Source organism: Apium graveolens, chromosome 2 (genome assembly GCF_009905375.1).
Source record: "Apium graveolens cultivar Ventura chromosome 2, ASM990537v1, whole genome shotgun sequence".
In the NCBI taxonomy this organism is placed as follows: domain Eukaryota; kingdom Viridiplantae; phylum Streptophyta; class Magnoliopsida; order Apiales; family Apiaceae; genus Apium; species Apium graveolens.
Window position 1 is genome coordinate 105,675,183 of NC_133648.1, and position 19,360 is coordinate 105,694,542.

Here is a 19,360-nt window from a genome sequence, read left to right on the forward strand (position 1 = left end):
TTGTATCTCGTTGTGACTAATATATCACTTTATTGTTTTCTTTTTAGGAATGGCCATCTCCCATATCCCATTTATGGAAGAGGCAGAGCAAGCTGCGACCTCAGGCCCAGTTCAGCCCGCGGCTGCGACAACAGGGGCTCGCTCTCAGGACAACCCTCCAGCCCGCATGACTACTCTTACTGAGCATCTCAGAAGCTGAGGGCCTTCTCCTCGGCAGAAAAGGCATAGTGGCCGCAAGGAGGGAAAAACTGGCGAGCCTGACCCAAAAAAGGTTGCTTCATCTGATGCCCCTCTCCCCACTTCTTCTTCTGTCAACACAGTCACGACCACATTTTTCCAACTCGCTCAAGCTCACATCCGCGACCAGGATGTGAAGAATTGGTCCTCTTCTTCTCTTGAGGCCAACAACGACGCGTTGACCCGGTCCGCGGCTGAGGTGTATTACCATCAGCTGTCTAAGGCTCGAGAAATGCGAGCCCTCATCCAGACCAACACAAAGCTCGACTCTAAGGTCAAGTCTCTTCAGAGCAAGGTCGCCAAACACGGGCATGAGAAAGTTACGCTGGTGAATAACTATAATTAGAAGATGCTTAACCTAAATGCTGCTCATGAAAAGGCATTAAGAGAACAGAATGAGGCTCATGACCTGGCCACGGAAGCGTGGAAGAAGGAGAGGGATAGCCTCGAGGAGAGGGTGCTCGAGCTGGAGGGGTCAGTTTCTTCCTTGACCGCGGGCCGCGAGGCCGCCCTCGCTGATGCCAGGAACCTGGGGGGCAGGAACTTCATGAAAATCTTCATCAGTAAGGTTTCTGACTTTGATTGGGCGGCTCTGGGCACGGGCACAGCTAGGCACGCTGAGAAGCTGAAGCTGGAGATGGAAAGGGACGCTCGTATTGCTGAGGAGGCCCGGCTTGCAGCTGAGTAGGCCCGGGTCGTGGTTGATGAAGTTCGTACGGAGGTAGAGACTGATAAGCCTTAATTTAATTTAATTTTGAAAAATAGACTTTTGGATGGGTAAGCGGGCACCCTTCTCGCCTCGCGTTTGTATTTGAAATATTCTACCTTGGGGCATAACTTATTTTATATAAAATGCCAAGTCTTTTGTGCCCGCATTTATACTTATTGTGCTAGACGATTCTCTTAATTTTCTGTAAACTTACCATGCCCCTATTGACCAAAAGCTATCATAATCCTGGCCGTGTATGACGGATGTTACACCTTCACAGTGAGCAGAGCTCATCAGCTCGCATCATTATTCAATCAAATAAAATGAATGATATTTTAAGTAGAACAGGCTCGCACTATTACTAACACACAAGTGTTGCATGTGTACTTGCATTAGCGAGTCGGGCCCAGGGCCTCGCATCTTGTTCCTGTGTCCTCTCCTCGCATAATGCGACCCTGACCATACTTGATAGAGGGTTGGGCTCCCCGGCCCGCATCTATCGTCCTACGAGACATGGATATGGGCTAGCATCGCGACTATCCCTAACTTTTAAGTTAGTTAAGGGGGTTTGTGGGCACCTCTCACTATTTTTATCTTCGTCTTTAATCCGTTTTGTGCTCATTACTTTTTGAAGCGGGCCGAGGCCCAGCTCGTTTCATAAACTTGTTTTCAAGCGGGCCGGGGCCCGGCTTGACTTATGCTTTTAACATGTTAATAAAACAATTGTTATGTCCTCGCATGGGCTCCCAAGGATGGGTTCCCCTGCTGGATATCTTAATCTATTAACAGGATTTAAAATATCAAGGGCATAAATAAATATCAATCGTTCATTCATAGATAACGGAAAGTGAAAGGAGTACATGCTTGTGGTCTCAGGGAGGCACCTATATGGCACTACCCCCCGAGACTTAGGAATATTTTAAGATAATATTAAGTCTGAGAAGAACAATATTACTGATAATATTTGCGGAGGTGTTCTGCGTTCCAGGCTCTCAGGATCAACTTATCTTGCATATCATTGAGGTGGTAGGTTCCCTCCCAGAGCACTGATTTTATCTTGTAGGGGCCTTCCCAATTTGCCCCAAAGACTCTGTGACTCACCACCTTGGTCTTTGGCATGACCCGGCGCAGGACAAAATCTCCCACCTTAAAAGTTCGGGCTCGAACCTTACTGTTGTAGTGACTTGCTGTCCTCTGCTGATATGCTGATATCCTGATCTGAGCATCTTCCCGAGTTTCTTTGATCATGTCCAAATAGAGCCAATGGTTGACCTCATTTGCCTCTGAGTCATAGTTGTCCCTCCGAAAAGAACCTGCCCCTACCTCAACGGGCACCATAGCTTCACACCCATACACCAAAGAGAAAGGGGTCTCTCCAGTTGTAGTTCGGGGAGTCGTGTTGTAAGACCATAGGACCTGGGTGGGCTCCTCCGGCCATGTCCCTTTCCTCTCTTCAAGCTTTGCCTTCAAGGTGTGCTTAATGATATTATTAACAGCCTCCGTCTGCCCGTTACTTTGGGGGTGGCAAACTGCACTAAAACTCTTCTGAATCCCCAGCTGCTCATAAAATTCCCCCATTTCCTTGCTATCAAATTGTTTCCCGTTGTCAGATATCAACTTTTAAGAGATGCCATAGCGGCACACAATAGTCCTGTGCACAAATTCCTTGAGCTTTTTTGTCGTGATAGTGGCTAGAGGCTCGGCCTCTACCCACTTAGTGAAGTAATCTACCGCAACAACCGCATACTTGACACCTCCCTTGGCATTCGGGAGTTCTCCAACCAGATCAATCCCCACATAGCGAAGGGCCAAGGGCTCATGAGGGATGTGAGGGGAGCCACGGGGCTGTTATAATAATTGGCATATCGCTGGCACTTATCACAGGATCGGGAGAATTCAAAGGTATCTTTTTTCATTGTTGGCCAATAGTAACCTTGACAGAGGATTTTCTGAGCTAGAGAGCTATCCCGGGTGATTACCACAAATGCCCTCGTGTACTTCCCTTAGGATATAATTGCATTCATCCCCATCTATGCACTTGAGGAGGGGCACGCTGAACCCTCTTATGTATAGGACTCCATCGTATATCACATAGTGGGCTGCTTTGTATTTTATCCTTCTTGCATCATTCTTTTCATGCGGAAGTGAACCTTCTTTTATGTAGGCTAAGATAGGTGTCATCCACGTGGGGACGAGGTTATCACTGAGGCTGCCCACCTCATGCTCGGGCACACTAGGCTGCCTCTGTATGTTAAGGGGCACGACCCCTAGCAGAGTGGCCTCGCGACGTGAGCCGAGTTTAGTTAGCTCATCCGTGCCTTCATTCTGCCCGCACGAGATTAGTTACGTCCTCACCTCATTGAACCCTGCGATTATCTTCTGCGCACACTTCAAGTAAAGCTCCATTCTCGGCCTCTTAGCTTGATACCCCCCGTTTATCTGATATACCACAATCATGGAGTCACTAAACACATTCAAATTCCCCACCTTCATTTCTAAAGCTAGCTTGAGACCGTTGATCAGGACCTCATACTCAGCATCATTGTTGGTTGCATAAAAGGCCAGATGGGTCGCACGTCTGATCTTGTGCGCCTCTGGGCTGATTGACTCAATTCCAGCTCCTGCACCATCCCCATTAGAGGCTCCATCCACAAATAGGCTCCACCATGGGGCACTATTTTGGCTTTTCATCCCGACCTCTTCTGTACTAGGTATGAAACAAGGGCTCCCTGCTCCACTTCTTGATGTGGAGGAAATTCTAGCACAAAATCGGCCAGGGCTTGGCCTTTGGTTGCGGTCCTTGGCTTACAATCCACCTCGAACTGGCCGAGCTCAACCGTCCACTTCAGCATTCGACCAGAATACTCCGGTTTGTGCATTACTTGCCTGAGGGGGTAGGAGGTTCGTACTTCTACCATGTACGGACCAGAACATTTCTGATAGATGGCGGACATGATCATTTTCTTATTTTGACTTCACAAGCATATCATCTACATAGGTCTCCATAGTCTTCCCCAATTGATGTTTGAATATCTTATTTACCAACCTTTGATAGGTTGCCCCAGCGTTAAGGAGCCCGAAGGGCATCCCGATATAACAATAGAGGCCCCGATCAGTAATAAATGAGGTGTGCTCCTAATCTGGCCATACATTGGGATTTTGTTATATCCAGAATAAGAATCCATAAAGTTAAGTAGTGCGTGCCCAGCTGTGGAATCAACCAGCTGGTTGATTCGGGGTAGAGGAAAACTATCCTTCGGGAACGCTTTGTTTAAGTCGATGAAGTCCACACATTTCCTCCATTTGCCATTTAGTTTCTTGACAAGCACTGGGTTGGACAGCCACATGGGGTAGAATGCTTCCCTTACAAGCCCTGCCTCCATTAGTCTATCCACCTCTTCTTTGAGGGCCTCTGCCCTCTCTCCACTAATCGGCCGCCTCTTCTGTCTGACCTCCTTCTTTTTCGGGTCCAAGTTAAGCTGGTGGCACATGACATTCAGGTCAATCCCTATCATATCAGAGTGTGACCATGCAAAGACATCCAAATTTCTCCTCAAGAATTGGGCCAGATCCTCCCTCAAGTCAGGACTTAAGTTAGAGCCCATTCTGAGTACTTTGAAAGGATCATTCAGGTCTACCAAGATTGGAATTACGTCATCTGCGGCCCCAGCCCTTTTGACCATTGGGGGCATTCTCGGGTCTAAGTCTGCCCGAGCCTCGCTGGTTTCTCCCAATTCTGTGATTGTCAAATCTTCTGTGTCTTCGAGCTTGGGCTGGTGAGCTTGAACCGGATTTTTACCAAGCGTTCAGAGGTCATAGTGACCGTGTGAGTGATTCCGTTGGGCAGATCCATAGTTGTTGTTGTTTCTTCGCAAGCCCACTTCCCTTTTCTGAGTCTTGCAGTGATTTATTCTGGGCTCTCTTCTTCATCAGTTGCCTCTTCTATAATCGCCTCATGTACCAATATGATGGGCTGAGAGGCTTCCATCAGCAAGGCCCCTGGGCGCGGTTTCACCTGAATCCCCATGTGCTCGAAATAGTTCTCAGGAAATTCTTCGATTGAAATCAGGTTACAAGTCTCGTGTCCTTCAGGCCGTACTCTCTTCCTGCCCTCTGCCTCTTCCATGAGAGCATCGCCTTTACCCAGTTCGACCATCTCCTTTGATGCATTTCCTGACTCGGCCGCCCTGAGTGCCTGGTTGTAGCAGACCCTCGATTCATATTGATAGCTCTTCAAGAAGCCTACCCCCGTGGGGGTTGGGAATTTTACTGTCATGTGATGGATCGAGGTCACCATCCTCATTGCCCTCATAAGGGGCCTGCACACTATAACATTGTAGGAACAAGGCTGATCTACCATTGTAAATATAGCGATCCGGGTGGCCACATAAGGCTCTTCTCCTAAGGTTACCGGGAGCCAAATTGTCCCTTTTACTCCGATTGAGTTTCCCGTGAACCCGTACAGGTGTCCACCTGTCGAGGTTAATTCTCTATCTAGCAATCCTAGCTTTTTGTAGGCATCATAAGTCAAAATATCAGCCGAGCTTCCGGTATCCACCATTGTTCGATGAACATTCACCGTTCCAATTTTCATTTTTATGACCAGAGCATCAGTATGAGGGTAATGCACCCATTTGGCATCGTTCTCCCTAAACACGATGTCATCAGCCTCCTTTTCAAAGAGCTCTGGGGGCCTTTGGCTCAGATGGTTGACGTTGGTGAGGGGATTGTCCTTTACTTCTCGGGCATACCTGTTCATCGCCTTCCGGCTGTCTCCTCCAATGTGAGACCCGCCTAGAATAATATGAATACTTCCGGTCCATGGTATCCTTTCTTTGTTCTCTGGGGGTGGAGGAGGGACCATATGATAATCATCCTTGTGCTTCCGAACCTCCTTGACAACCCACTCAGTAAGCTTTCCTTACCTTATCAGTGTCTCAATTTCATCTTTCAATTGCCTGCAATCAGTCGTATCATGCCCCGTCGCCTCGTGGTATGCACAATACTTTGAGGTATCCCTTTTATTGTAGTCTGTGAGAGGAGTTGCCTTCCTGGATACCCCATTTCCAGCATATATAGCATATATATGATCGACAAAGGCTACTAGAGGGGTTGTGTCTTCCATTTGCTTGTATAGGGTCTTCCCGAATCTTTGGCGGTCTCTTTGCCCCGAGTGGACTTTTTTGGGCTTGAACTACGATGATATGTTTTTCTCCTCTCGTCAGGGCTCGAGGATCGGTCCCTCTTGTCTCTGTAGTTCTCGCTAATTTTCAGCTCCCTCATCGATTTCTCCACTCTCTTAAAGGGTTCGGTTTGCTCATAGAATTCGGCCAAGGTTCTCGGCTCACTTGCCTAGAGGCTCTTCCAAAATTTTGACCCTTATTTCAACCCTGTAATCAAGAAATTCGTGATGGTCTCCTCACTGGCCCCCCTCACCTTGGGAACTTCGGCGTTGAACCGATGAAAGTATTCTGCCAGGGGCTCCCCCTCCCTTTGCTTGATGTTGGCTAACGTAGCCACAAGAGGTGAGCAGTGGAGGGTGGACTGAAATTGTCTGATGAACAAGTCCTCCAATTGCCGCCATGTCCTTATGCTAGCAGGTCCCAACTTGGAGAACCATTGGTGGGCACTACCTCTGAGTGACGCCGCGAAGAGTCTGCAGCGGGTCATCTCTGGCACCTGATAGACTTTCATCTCAATGTTAAATTGTATAACGTATTCCGCCGGGTCAGCTTCTCCGTTGAATAGAAGATCGGGGTTGTGCCTAAATACCCTAGGTAGGAGGGATGATCGGATAGCAGCCATGAACGGAGAAGGGGCAGCTGAGGTTGGGGGCCCCCTCTTCTATCCCTCCATCTCATCCAAGATCCTCCTTAGGTCTCTTACTCTAACAACTTCTCCTTCTCTATCACCATTCGCGTTACTCGAATGGTGTGAGCCTTGAGGTCGCTCGCGGCGTCCCCCTCTTCCGGCTCGCACTTGCGACTCCTCTTCATGATTGTCTCTGCGTCTACGTCGCTCCTCCCTCCTGGGCGAGGTACGATGACGTCTTTCTAGAGGGGTCGCTGCACGCTCTCTTTTTGAGCCTCTCTGATCCCCGGGCTCTTTTTCGTCTCTCTCTTTCTTGCAATTCTCTAACTTAAGCCTGAGGTCATGCTCACTTAGCTTTTTACCCACACGGTCTAGCACGCTAGTCGTCCTTGCCTCAGACGAAGATGGCTTCTGCCCCGATCTCTTAGAGATCTGGCTGCCCCGCTCATCATGACCTTGGGGTATGTCTTCCTCTTCATGCGATGCCTTTTACTTCTGCTTGGTCTCAGTTGTCGCGTCATCAAAATCGTGGATCAGCCTCTTTTGAGGACCTTTGCCCTTCCAGCTACGCTGAGAGACCTTGAGGCGGCGTGCCTTACGCTTGGCGTTCCGGCCCGAGCTTCTCTCTACCTTTGACATCAGGGCGTTAATCTCGTTCATCTAATCGGCTAGTCCTTCGAGGTATATTATGACCACCTTCCCGTCCACGGTTGCGATTGGTGGAGGTGGCGCCTGATTTTATGGGGGCGTGTGTTCAACCTCGTTCTGGTCTTTCTTCTTGCCCCCGCTTCCTGGTGTCGCTGCTTGTTTGCCTTCTTTGGTCATTTCTTCTCCCTAAGATGAAACCCTCCCTTCCTTCTAGTGCTAATTTTTATAGGGAGAATTTCGTATAACAGTGTTGTGGAGGTTGATGGGTGAAACAAGGATCAAGGACGGTGTTTGAAGGCGGAGGAAGGTTGTTTTGTGGTGACGGCTGAGCTTGTATGTTGACTCCTCAAGAAAGAATAGGATTTTATTATTCTCTATCAAGTGTCGACTCATGTCTCATACAAGTGCTATGTACCCTATTTATAGGGATCAAGCCTCACGTAGTTCTTGGGGAACAAGTCACGTAGGCTAAGGTTAGGGTTCTTCAACACGTGCAGCCCAAGCCCATGATAAAAGTCAGGCCTTCAGCCAATTAGTCACGTAAATCTTGACCAGCTCCACACGCTTCCTACAATCTCGCGGCATCTCCGCATTTCTTCCCGTAATTGTAGGAATAACCCGTGTCGGCCGGGAAATCTACGAGCAACTCAGTCATCTATGAGTCACTTTCCATGTTGCACTAAGGCTGGTGAGATATTACCCTACAATAGACAAAGATCGGGAGGTGATGACACAAAACAAGCCTTTATTATTCTACAATGGTTAGAGAGCAATGATTCAGGACGTAAATTGAGGAGTTTGTAACACTTTAGTCCTATATGGAGTAGATTGGGACTGTTGCTCATTTAACAAGATAAAGTAATATTATTATGTGCATCGACAATCATGATTTACTTTCGATGAACTTGTTGTTTATCTAAATTGGCTACATTTAGGCCGCTCGATTTTGACTTATTATGGATTCGTCCAAAGGGAAAAGACACTGTTCGAATTACGTATATATGTTTGTAGGCCTGAAGATGATGTCGGCCTAATAAGAGGGGTGTTTGTAATATCCCGCGCCAATAGATAAGAATATTTGAGATTTTTATAAATAATAATTAAAGAATTTACCAAAAATACTAACTTTTCTAAGTTTTTTTACGATTTTACTATCTTTCGATTTTTTTTGCAAAAATACGGAATAAATCAAAATTAACCAAGATCAACCAGATATGCAACTAATTGAATAAAAAATTTTAGGTTGATTTGAGATTGCATGTAGTTGCAGAAACTCGTCAAATGTTGCATGTAGTTGATTTCAGTTGCCAAAAAATCGTATTTTTGCAAAAAAATTCGAAAAATAGTATTTTTGTAAATTGAAAAGTATTTTTACAATTTTTTTTAAAAAATTGCAGTAATTTTGCAAATTAGTATTCTTGTATGTTGACTCCTCAAGATAGAATAGGGTTTTATTATTCTCTATCAAGTGTCGACTTATGTCTCATACAAGTGCTACGTACCCTATTTATAGGGATCAAGCCTCACGTAGTTCTTGGGGAACAAGTCAATTAGGCTAAGGTTAGGGTTCTTCAACACGTGCAGCCCAAGCCCATGATAAAAGTCAGGCCTTCAGCCAATTAGTCACGTAAATCTCGACCAGCCCCACACGCTTCCTACAATCTCGCGGCATCTCCGCATATTTTCCCGTAATTGTAGGAATAACCCGTGTCGGTCGGGAAATCTACGAGCAACTCAGTCATCTATGAGTCACTTTCCATGTTGCACACAAAGACCTTTAATGCGGGCCAACCTGGTCACTTCGGCCCGCACCGCCTTCCTTTTCAACTAATAAATACAATATTACCTATGTTTTCATAAAATGTGGGCTCATGGGCCCAGCCCGCGTGTGGGCACCTGAGCCCAGCCCGCGCGTGGGCAACTGAGCCCAACTCGTGTGTGGGAAACTGATCCCGGCTCGCGTATGAGAATCCAGATGACAAGTGTGAGCCCACCTCACATGACATGTCATGAGTCCAGCCCGCATGTGCTGGCCCAAGTCACGTTAATCCATGGAGATTCAGTAAGTCAGTCGGTGGATGCTTTCTTTTTGAATCCTTCTTCTCTTTTTTTTGTTTCTTAATTTCCGTAGTGGAAGCCCACATATAAGAGTCCAGCTATTCAATATACCTAAGGGACCTGTTTAGGGCCATGACCGAAAACGGGCATAACTAACCCGAATTCTAAGTAGTCGATATGTTGTTTCAAAAAAAAAAGTTAGTATGTTATTAAATATTTCCTTACAAATTAATAGTTGCCATTTGGAAAAAAAATTGAAAAGCATTTTATAACTGGTAACCTTACTCATTCTTAAAATCCATAGTTATATTTAAGTTGTTAACTATGACCGTGATTTAATATAATGCTAGGGCAGTATACATACATCTAGACCTGGCAAAATGGGTCTGGATCCGAATTACCGAACCGAAATTCATGAAACCGAGATCCGATCCGAGATCCGAATCATACAATCCGATAGTTATCCGAAAACCGATTCAAACTGATCCGAAAAATACCCGAATCGAAAATTTAACCTAAAATGAGTTGAAATACAAGATCCAATTATAACTTTGAACCGATTAAAACCGAATAATATATTACCTGGACCGAATATGACCTGAAATAAATAAAATTTATACTCTGAACAATTTTATGTTTATGGTAACATACTTATTTAATCATATTCTTTTGTAAAAGTACATTATATTACATTAAAAACACACAATCAAATAAAAAAGATATTTTGTAAATCTCAAAAATTGAAAAAATAAATAAGTTATGATCCGAAAATATCCGAACCGAATTTAATCCGAACAGATGTTTGTCCGATCTTAATCCGAATTTTATCCGATTTTAATCCGAATTACACCCGAACAGAATCATATCCGATCCGATCCGAATGGTCTTCAAATATATCATAAACCGAAAATAGATCTGGTCCGAAATTGATCCGATCCGAAACCGAACCGGTTATCCGAATTACCAGGTTTACATACATCACCGCCCCGCTGAATATGATTGCCGAATTGACCGATATCACGCGTACAACTGTGCGTACATGTGCGGCCACAGATCATATAACTATCATACAAATATTTTATTAATTTTTACTTAAATATTAATTAATTGATATAGTATGAACTAATTAATGTACATAATTTTTTAAGCTGCCAGGGAATCACAGACAAAATTGGAGATTTAAGGTTTTGATTTTGTTTGCAGGGGCGGGGAAAAGGAGATGAGCGGAGCAGGACGTCACGTTTGGTCACTGTGATTCCACAATTGGGTTCTAGAAAAATTTGAGATAGGATATATTTATCTCCAGGTATATATATATATAGTGGTGAGTAAGCAAGAGCAGTGCTTCAACTTCAAGGAGTAGGAATAACTAGTGGCGGTGGATGATATTGACACATCCCATGTTTACACACACCATGTATTCCTATAATCGTTTTTTCCCAGTGCGTGATATTTTAGCATATATATGATCGCATGATGCTGTCAGTTAATGATAAATATTTCAAAAAATTTTAACTCCGATCTGCTTTAAATTAGTTAAGAATTCGAAGAAATTTCATTTTATATTTCAGGTGACCAATAAAAATTAACAATTACTAGTTTTATATCCATGTAATGTACAAGATGATTTATAAATTATTTTTTCCTGAATATTTAATTTTATATTTAAATATTATTTTTGGTTCATTTGAAAGAAAATTATTATTTTTGGTTCTCCTAAGCTTCAATTGAATGATATTGTAAGTTATTGTTTTAACCGAATGATTAAATTATTATTTTAACCCTTCAATTACTTTACGTAATTTGCAGTATTGCGTGAACCGATGGGATTTACGGCTGGAAAAAAAAACACACCACATTAATATATTTACACCGATTATTTGTACGGTATAATAAGTTAATGTTTCTGACAAAAGAAAAGGTTAATATTTATAGCGAGCAATTAAACTTTTATCTATTTACTTGACGCTGCTATTTTTAAAATTACTATTACATTGGACTAAACCGCAAAAGCTCCCTCGAGCCACGCATATATGTGTATAATGTTTCATAAGGGGCTTCAAAATCATGGTTCCAAAAAATTTGTTAATCTATGGATGCATGGTTAATCAGTGATTTAGTAAATACTTATATACAACTAATGTGTACGCAGCCGCAAATTGCAGGTGTTTGACCAAATATATAAGGTGGCACAAAAAGTCGTTGAGCTGCTTCCCAGAAACTCTTGACTATTGCCTAAATATGTAAACAAATATAGCACAGAACATGCCTGTTTTGTCATTCTTCCACTGTTGTGATTCTGCAAATATAAATACATATGTACAGCACTGCTCCAGTTGAAAATAAAGTTTTGTGAGTTGCCCCGTCAATTCTTGGAGTTGGACTTGAAACATTCAATTCTTACATGCACGAACGGTAGGCCTAATACTATTGTATATTTTAATATGGGCACATAGTTAATCAATTACCAACTATTCATGAATTTTTAGTAGCAGTAAAGTGAGACTTATAATTATATATATAGCTGGAGTAATTTCATGGTCATGGGTTTGGCCTATGAACATGAATTTAAGTATTTAACTACTTCTGTTCCTGCAATTCAAAATTTTATCATTCTGAATTTTAGTTAAGTGATTTTAGCTAAATATTTCCTTTTAAAGAAATAAAAGTTTTAAAGATATGAATCTCAATAAAAACATGTACGATAGCCATTTCGTAAAGAAATCAAGTATAAGCTTAGAAAATAAGGATTGAACTGTGGAAAAATGCAGGAAAAAAGGTAAATATCATCATCAGTAAGATGAATAGCATGCATTATTATACCAGTACGCAGCTCCAACTCCGTATAATTAGTCGCTGGAGAATAAGATTGTTTATTGTGTGCCAAATAATGGATAGAAAGTAAAAATTTGTAAAGTAAAAAAGGGAGCTCGTTTCGTTGATTGATAATTTGAACTTCTGCCAGGAGCCCATAATTGACTTTAATCTATCAGTATATATATATATTTTAATGCATAGAACTTCCGTAAAGCACTTCTTTTACTGTTTCAAATGTTTCAAAATTGCAAGCAAACACGACCTTTTACTCCCTTATTACTCAATTCTTGCGACATAAATAAATAATTGTATCCTATAAATGCCAATCTTTGCAAATCTATTTTCAAAATAGCTTCAAATAATAATGTGTCAATTAGTTATTTATCATTATCTTAAAAATAATGTCACCATTAATTTTGGAACAATTTTGGAATTATGTCATCGCTTTTATATCCGGTACTTGTACTATTGAAAGTGAAATTTTAAAATAGTTAAATCATAAGATCTCTTTTTCTTATATATGATTTTAAAACCTATATGAAATTAAAAAACTATATGTTATCGTAGGAGACATTTTGAATTTGATAGATCAATTATAACATCCTACATGGATATAAAAATAAATAATTACTGTGTCTCAAATCACTAATTTTTGCGGACTAACCTGTGATGGGTCTTTATGTACGGTACACATTCAGTAGTAAACTTGAATGTTATAAATATTATCAGAGTCGACTCTCAAAAATTTGATGTTTCAACTTGTCAGAGTTGTCGAAGGTGGGCACTAAGGCCGGTGAAATAACAAAGATCGGGAGGTGGTGACACAAAACAAGCCTTTATTATTCCACAATGGCTAGAGAACAATGATTCAGGACGTAAATCAAGGAGTTTGTAACACTTTAGTGCCATATCGAGTAGATTGGAACTGCCGCTCATTTAACAAGATAAAATAATATTATTATGTGCATCAACAATCATAATTTACTTTCGATGAACTTGTTGTTTATCTAAATTAGCTACATTTAGGCCGCTAGATTTTGACTTATTATGGACTCGTCCAAAGGGCAAAGACACTGTTCGAATTACGTATATATGTTTGTGGGCCGGAAGATGATGTCAGTCTAATAAGAGGGGTGTTTGTAATATCCCGCACCAATAGATAAGAATATTTGAGATTTTTATAAATAATAATTAGAGAATTTACCAAAAATACTAACTTTTCTAAGTTTTTTTTACGATTTTACTATCTTCCGCTTTTTTTTTGCAAAAATACGGAATAAACCAAAATCAATCAAGATCAATCAGATATGCAACTAATTGAATAAAGTTATTTTGGTTGATTTGAGGTAGCATGTAATTGCAGAAACTTATCAAGGTTTCATGTAGTTGATTTCAGTTGCCAAAAAATCATATTTTTGCAAAAAAAATTTGAAAAATAGTATTTTTGCAAATTAAAAAGTATTTTTAATTATTTTTCTAAAAAAATAATAGTAATTTGGTATAAATATTTTTATAGTTGGATATTTTTCAAAAAAACCCTAAAAATGATTAATATATATTAAATAGCCAGTATGCTAGGAACTTGGACGGTATATTAATTTTATGAAGTTTCAAAAATTAAACGGGACTGAATTGGAGGTCAGTCTTCACTAATTCCCGGCCGGGGATATATGCATGTAGACAACATCAATAAGCGGGGCTCTGTATGTAAAATTAGTAAAGTAATAAATGGTGAAGGGATAAGGTGACATAATATAGAATATTACACATGTTTCCTTCTCCAACCGCCCCTACCAGCCCCTACCTCCTTCTAACAAAAATTTAACTTATTCAAAACCAAATACAGAAAATGACTAATTCCCTTTTCACATCTATTTTCAAACATGTCGATGTGTACTCGGTACTTACATGTATATTACAGCCAATAATATTGAACATGCCAAATATTTGTAGACTAAATATCCAAATAAAAAAAACTCACAAGCAGCAAACAAGTTGCTTGTAGCAAACGTATCTAACTCTTTATTGGCTAGCTAGCTAAGCTAAGCTAAGCTACAGCCTACAGCTTGATTTGTGGAGCCGCTTTCTCCTCCTATTTAAGCCCCTTGTTTTCCCATTCTTTTCTTCTTTTTTAAACTCCTGCTTAGCCCTTCTCCTTCTCATAAAAATATCTTCCTCTAAACAAAGTTTTCAGCTTCTTTTTTTTTTATATATATAGATATTTGTAAAGATTTACAGTTTGATATTGGTAGTGTGTTTAATGGAAGGAGGTCCAGTAGTGGTTAACCAAGAAGGAGATGAGGAGCTGTTGAATTTACCCCCAGGGTTCCGGTTTCATCCCACAGATGAGGAGATTATAACTCATTATCTTACTCACAAGATTGTCAACCCTGGCTTCAATGCAACTGCTGTTGGAGAAGTTGATCTCAACAAGTGTGAACCTTGGGATTTACCAAGTAAGTATCCTTAGATTTCCAATAATTGTCTGATTCTGTGCTATTCCTTGTATTTATTTTTCTTAGTGAATTATTCCTTGTAGTATATAATTTGGCAAATAATGAATAGATAATTTGCTCCCGTGATAACATCGTTCAAAGAATTTTTTATTATACCATCTGAATATACTTGTCATATTCAGATTTATTTATGATGATTTCTGGAATACACTTGTCATATTAAGTTTTATTTATGTTGATTCCGAATACACTTGTTCTATTTGCTTGGTTGAAAGGTGAATAATGGCACCATGAAGCAAAATGTGTAGTGAAGTGATATATATAGTAATTCGTACATTTTGTATATTATTTTAATAGGTGATTATATTTGTTTTGTAGAAATTAGAAACTATAATATTTTGTAGCTAGAGGTTTGTAAATGCTTAATTTTTGCATAATGACTTGCAGAGAAAGCAAAGATGGGAGAGAAAGAATGGTATTTCTTTTGCCAAAGAGACAGGAAGTATCCCACAGGAATGAGAACAAACAGGGCCACGGAATTAGGATACTGGAAAGCCACCGGAAAAGATAAGGAGATATATCGAAAAGCCAAAAATCGCGACCAAGGCGGACAGCAACAGTTAATTGGGATGAAGAAAACTCTTGTTTTCTACATGGGAAGAGCTCCTAAAGGAGAAAAAACAAACTGGGTCATGCATGAATTCAGACTCGACGCCAAATTATCTTACCAAAACTTTCCTACTAAGGCTGCAGCAAAGGTTCGTACGCATTTTCTATTTTGTTTAGGCAATTAGGAGTTTTTTCTATTTCTAGTAGGTTGTCACGGAACCACTATTTTCTGGTTTTGCAATTCATAGGAATGAACACGTTTATAATGCGAAATAACCGAACCGAACCAACTTTGTTTTGACTATTCAACTAACACCCAGAAATATTGACATTGCTAGCTACTTGCATATATATATATATATATATATATATATATATATATATATTGACATGTATGATAGAATTGACAGATCATGTAAAAATATGCCAAATGCATCTGTATTAGTTGAACATTCGTACAACAGCTATTTGTTTCTCTTAAGTATTAGCCAATTGCGAAAATTTTAATATTTACATTTGTCTATCGATTAAAAATCAACCTCTTATTAGTCTTTCAGTGCGTCCAACACATGAAATAATTTGATCCGCTATCAAATCACTGACCGGAAACACGCATTTTTCTTTTTGCAGGATGAATGGGTTGTGTGCAAGGTTTTTCACAAGAATGCGGCGACGACGTCAATGATGAACAAGAAAAATTCAATGACTGATCTGATAAGAATGGACTCTTTCGTGGAAGGCCTTTTGGACAGTAATTCTCTGCCACCATTGATGGATTCTCCTTACACAACCAATACCGACATCAATGGTACTGCTAACAATATAACCGCTACTCATGGATTACAAGATTTGAAAGGGACAATAATATATCCACCTTCGGGGTTTAGATCCTTGGATGGAAAGTTTACGAACCAAATGCAAATGCAGCAGCATGGCTACATGGCCCCTACCTCTGGTATAAACCATCCATATTCTCAAAGCACTCATAACTACACTTATGATCAAGTTCCGAACGCCGTGTTTTACTCCCAAAATGCTAATTTCCCGTACCAAGGTTCTTCAAGTCTCGGTAATTACTTGAACCAACAAAGCTTCAATAATTCTATTCCTGGTAATCGACAATGCAAGGTGGAGCAGTACTCGTCCAATCTCACTCGTTCACAGGACACCGGACTAAGCACTGACTTGACGGCTGAGATATCGTCCAAGCAACAAGTGGATAGAAGCAAACCAACTTATAACCAAGATGCTGATCAGGGCACTTCAGCTGGCCGTCTTGCAGATTTGGATTCTTTCTGGGATTTTCAATAAGTTTAGAATTATTTAATTTAATATGTGCACCAAATTATGATTATTTGTTTGTTTTATTTATTAATCGTTCAGGTCAACACATTGTAATCAATCAACTAGCTAGCTAGCTATTTACTGGGAAGTATATATATACGTCTTCCATTGGATCGTATCATCTTCGATCTTTTGAGAGGATAACTAGTCCAATAGGAAAGCTCCAAGTTTAATTTATTGATGTATATATATATAGCTTAGTTTCTTGTTGGAATTTAACTCTCTTTTATTTAACCTACAATTCTTCCTAGTGACTAATGGTAATAGATATACAAATATAGGAATTCTATTTATTGATACATATACTTACTTACGGGCGTTTGAATCGCGGATGAAAATAGTAATCGGGAATGGGAATCGAGTAAATTACCATACTACTCTCTCCCTCCCATTTATTTACACTTTCCTTTTTCGGATGTGCCTTCTGATTGTTTATATTTTAAATTTTTTCAAAAATAGTAATTTTTTTATAATTTTTAGAATAACTACATCCACTACTTCTCTCCCCCCCTATACCAATTTTATACATATAATATTAATCGATCCCACTACTTTACTTATTTTTTTTAACTTTTCTCCAATATTTCATCATTTTTTTAATTTCATGTCCAACCCAAATGTAAATATTTGATAGGGACGGAGGGAGTACTTTATTTCTAATTTCGGATTGTAATATATTTTACGCCCTCAATTTCATCGAATATCTTTCCCATTTCCCGTGTAAATGGAATATCAATTCCGAATCACGGAGTTGATCAGAGATAGTAAATTGGTTTCCGATCATATTGGAATATCAATTGAATTGGAGCTAATCAATCTCAACAACCTGGATTTTTAAGTCTTTTGCTCTACTGTACATGCGCTAGACTAAGCTTTCAATTTCAGGAATGTAGCGTAAACATACTACTCTACGAAATAAAACGCAAGCCTTATTTATATATATGAACAGTTGACACTGTGTAAGAAACGGAGGAACAGACATGTGATTATCTTACATAGTTTCTTTCATATTGAACCCAAAGGTTCCTTACTTGATTACAAGCAAGAGCACAAATGTTTAAGTAAAATCAACCTAGCTATAACTTGCCTGGATTTTTGCGTAAAACATGCCCTGATATGTTGTTTCTTTTTTGTTTTTTGATGAGTAAACTCAGGTTTAAAATAGCTATAAGATAGTTTTATCTGCATACCTAACTTTGCTACTACGCATTTGATGACGCGTTTTCTTCATGATCACCATAGATGTAGAATTAATGATAGTTGAAAGATGATCTGTGGGAAGAATCTTCCAGTGTTCTGAGTGTAAATGAATCATCTCATGCGCTGGGGCATAACAGATCATACATGTTACTTACATTCTAGTTTAAGTGCCTCAGAAAACGCTACGCTCGATTTAGCTGCCTATTATCTGAATCTAACCACTAAACACCCTTCTTAGCTTATGATTTCAATACAACAGTCTGGTTTACATGACCTTTTATAGTAATCCCAGTGACAAATGAGACGAGTTTTTAACCTCCACCAACACCATGAATAATATGAAAATTAATCGACAACTACATGTGAAGAGTGAAGAAGACGATTAAGCTCATTTTGCAGAAAACAATTTAAAATCAGGACATGATCAAATTCGTACAAATTAATCTATTTATCTGCGAAATATTTTATTAACCGAATAATAAACATGTCATACGCACTTAGCAGGTATATTTATGAAACAGGCTTCCTATTCCTTTTAGAACATCGACCAGATAGACGATTTTTTTTTTTTAAAATTAAAATGAGACTCAAGGCGTAAAGATTACAAATAGGGAGGGGAAATCAACGTACGAGATGTTGGAAATTAATCTTAAAACTTATTATTTAAGTTTTGTTTTAATTTTAAATAAATATGTTGTTATTTTAATCAAAACTTATTCTATGTTTTAAGTAAAATGCAGCACCTAGTTTGTAGTCGTGGAATTATTAGTCAGCTAGAAGCTGTCATATAGTCTGTTTGAGTATTTGTAGGGCAAGTTGGAGTCATGAAGTATTATTAGGAGTGTTATTCCTGGATGTACGTAGTATGTGATAGGTTATAATATCACTGCATGTAATCAATTTCATTTTGAGAGAAATAAAATTAGTACTTGTTTTTATGTTCTCTTCATCTTAAACATACAAATGTATGTTTGAGTATTTTTAATTCTACACTTGGTATCAGAGCTTCATGATCTAGGGCTTGTGATACATACATTTATATATATATATATATATATTAAGTATTTATCTGTGATTTAAAATGGCATCAAAAAAAATAAAATCTCCATCTATATTGAATGAGGTATCAAGATGAAAACATTCTTGATAGAGAAGCATGAGAAAAAGAAAGAGAAGCAAGAACAAAAATCAAGGAGGAACATGAGCGGTGAAAATAATGAGAAAGATATCATGCCACAAGCGGTCGTGAAAGTAATTTTATTTTAGAAGTATGAGTGATTATGTGCACCCGGAGAGAAGTGCTCCAAAGTTTTTTTTGATGAGATGTGCATCAAAATTGATGGTGGTGAAAAGTGCATCATAGATGAAGAGAAGTGCTTCATAAGTTTAGATTAAGGGGGTGATTACGTGCACCATAGAGAGAAGTACTTCAAAATTGTTTTTGATGAGAAGTGCATCAAACTTGATAGTG

General features: G+C 39.7%; 2 protein-coding genes across 2 annotated transcripts; one reads left to right on the forward strand and one right to left on the reverse strand.

Moving 5' to 3' along the window:
* Positions 1-6,325: 6,325 nt before the first annotated feature.
* On the reverse strand, positions 6,326-6,751 carry LOC141692006 (uncharacterized). Its single transcript, XM_074496755.1, has one exon. The coding sequence runs from the start codon at positions 6,749-6,751 to the stop codon at positions 6,326-6,328; it is 426 nt and encodes a 141-aa protein (XP_074352856.1).
* Positions 6,752-14,297: 7,546 nt separating this feature from the next.
* On the forward strand, positions 14,298-16,939 carry LOC141707714 (NAC domain-containing protein 46-like). Its single transcript, XM_074511044.1, has 3 exons — positions 14,298-14,736; positions 15,184-15,494; positions 15,976-16,939. Exons 1-3 carry the CDS (start codon positions 14,541-14,543, stop codon positions 16,654-16,656), a joined length of 1,188 nt encoding a protein of 395 aa, XP_074367145.1. The 5' UTR covers positions 14,298-14,540; the 3' UTR covers positions 16,657-16,939.
* Positions 16,940-19,360: the final 2,421 nt, after the last annotated feature.

Excerpts from the sequence above, each read along its gene's own strand:
- LOC141692006 (XM_074496755.1), bottom strand. The coding sequence starts at position 6,751 with ATGGCTGCTATCCGATCATCCCTCCTACCTAGGGTATTTAGGCACAAC.
- LOC141707714 (XM_074511044.1), top strand. The coding sequence starts at position 14,541 with ATGGAAGGAGGTCCAGTAGTGGTTAACCAAGAAGGAGATGAGGAGCTG. Across the intron at positions 14,737-15,183 it reads TGAACCTTGGGATTTACCAA|AGAAAGCAAAGATGGGAGAG; the intron begins GTAAGTATCCTT and ends AATGACTTGCAG. Across the intron at positions 15,495-15,975 it reads CTACTAAGGCTGCAGCAAAG|GATGAATGGGTTGTGTGCAA; the intron begins GTTCGTACGCAT and ends TTCTTTTTGCAG.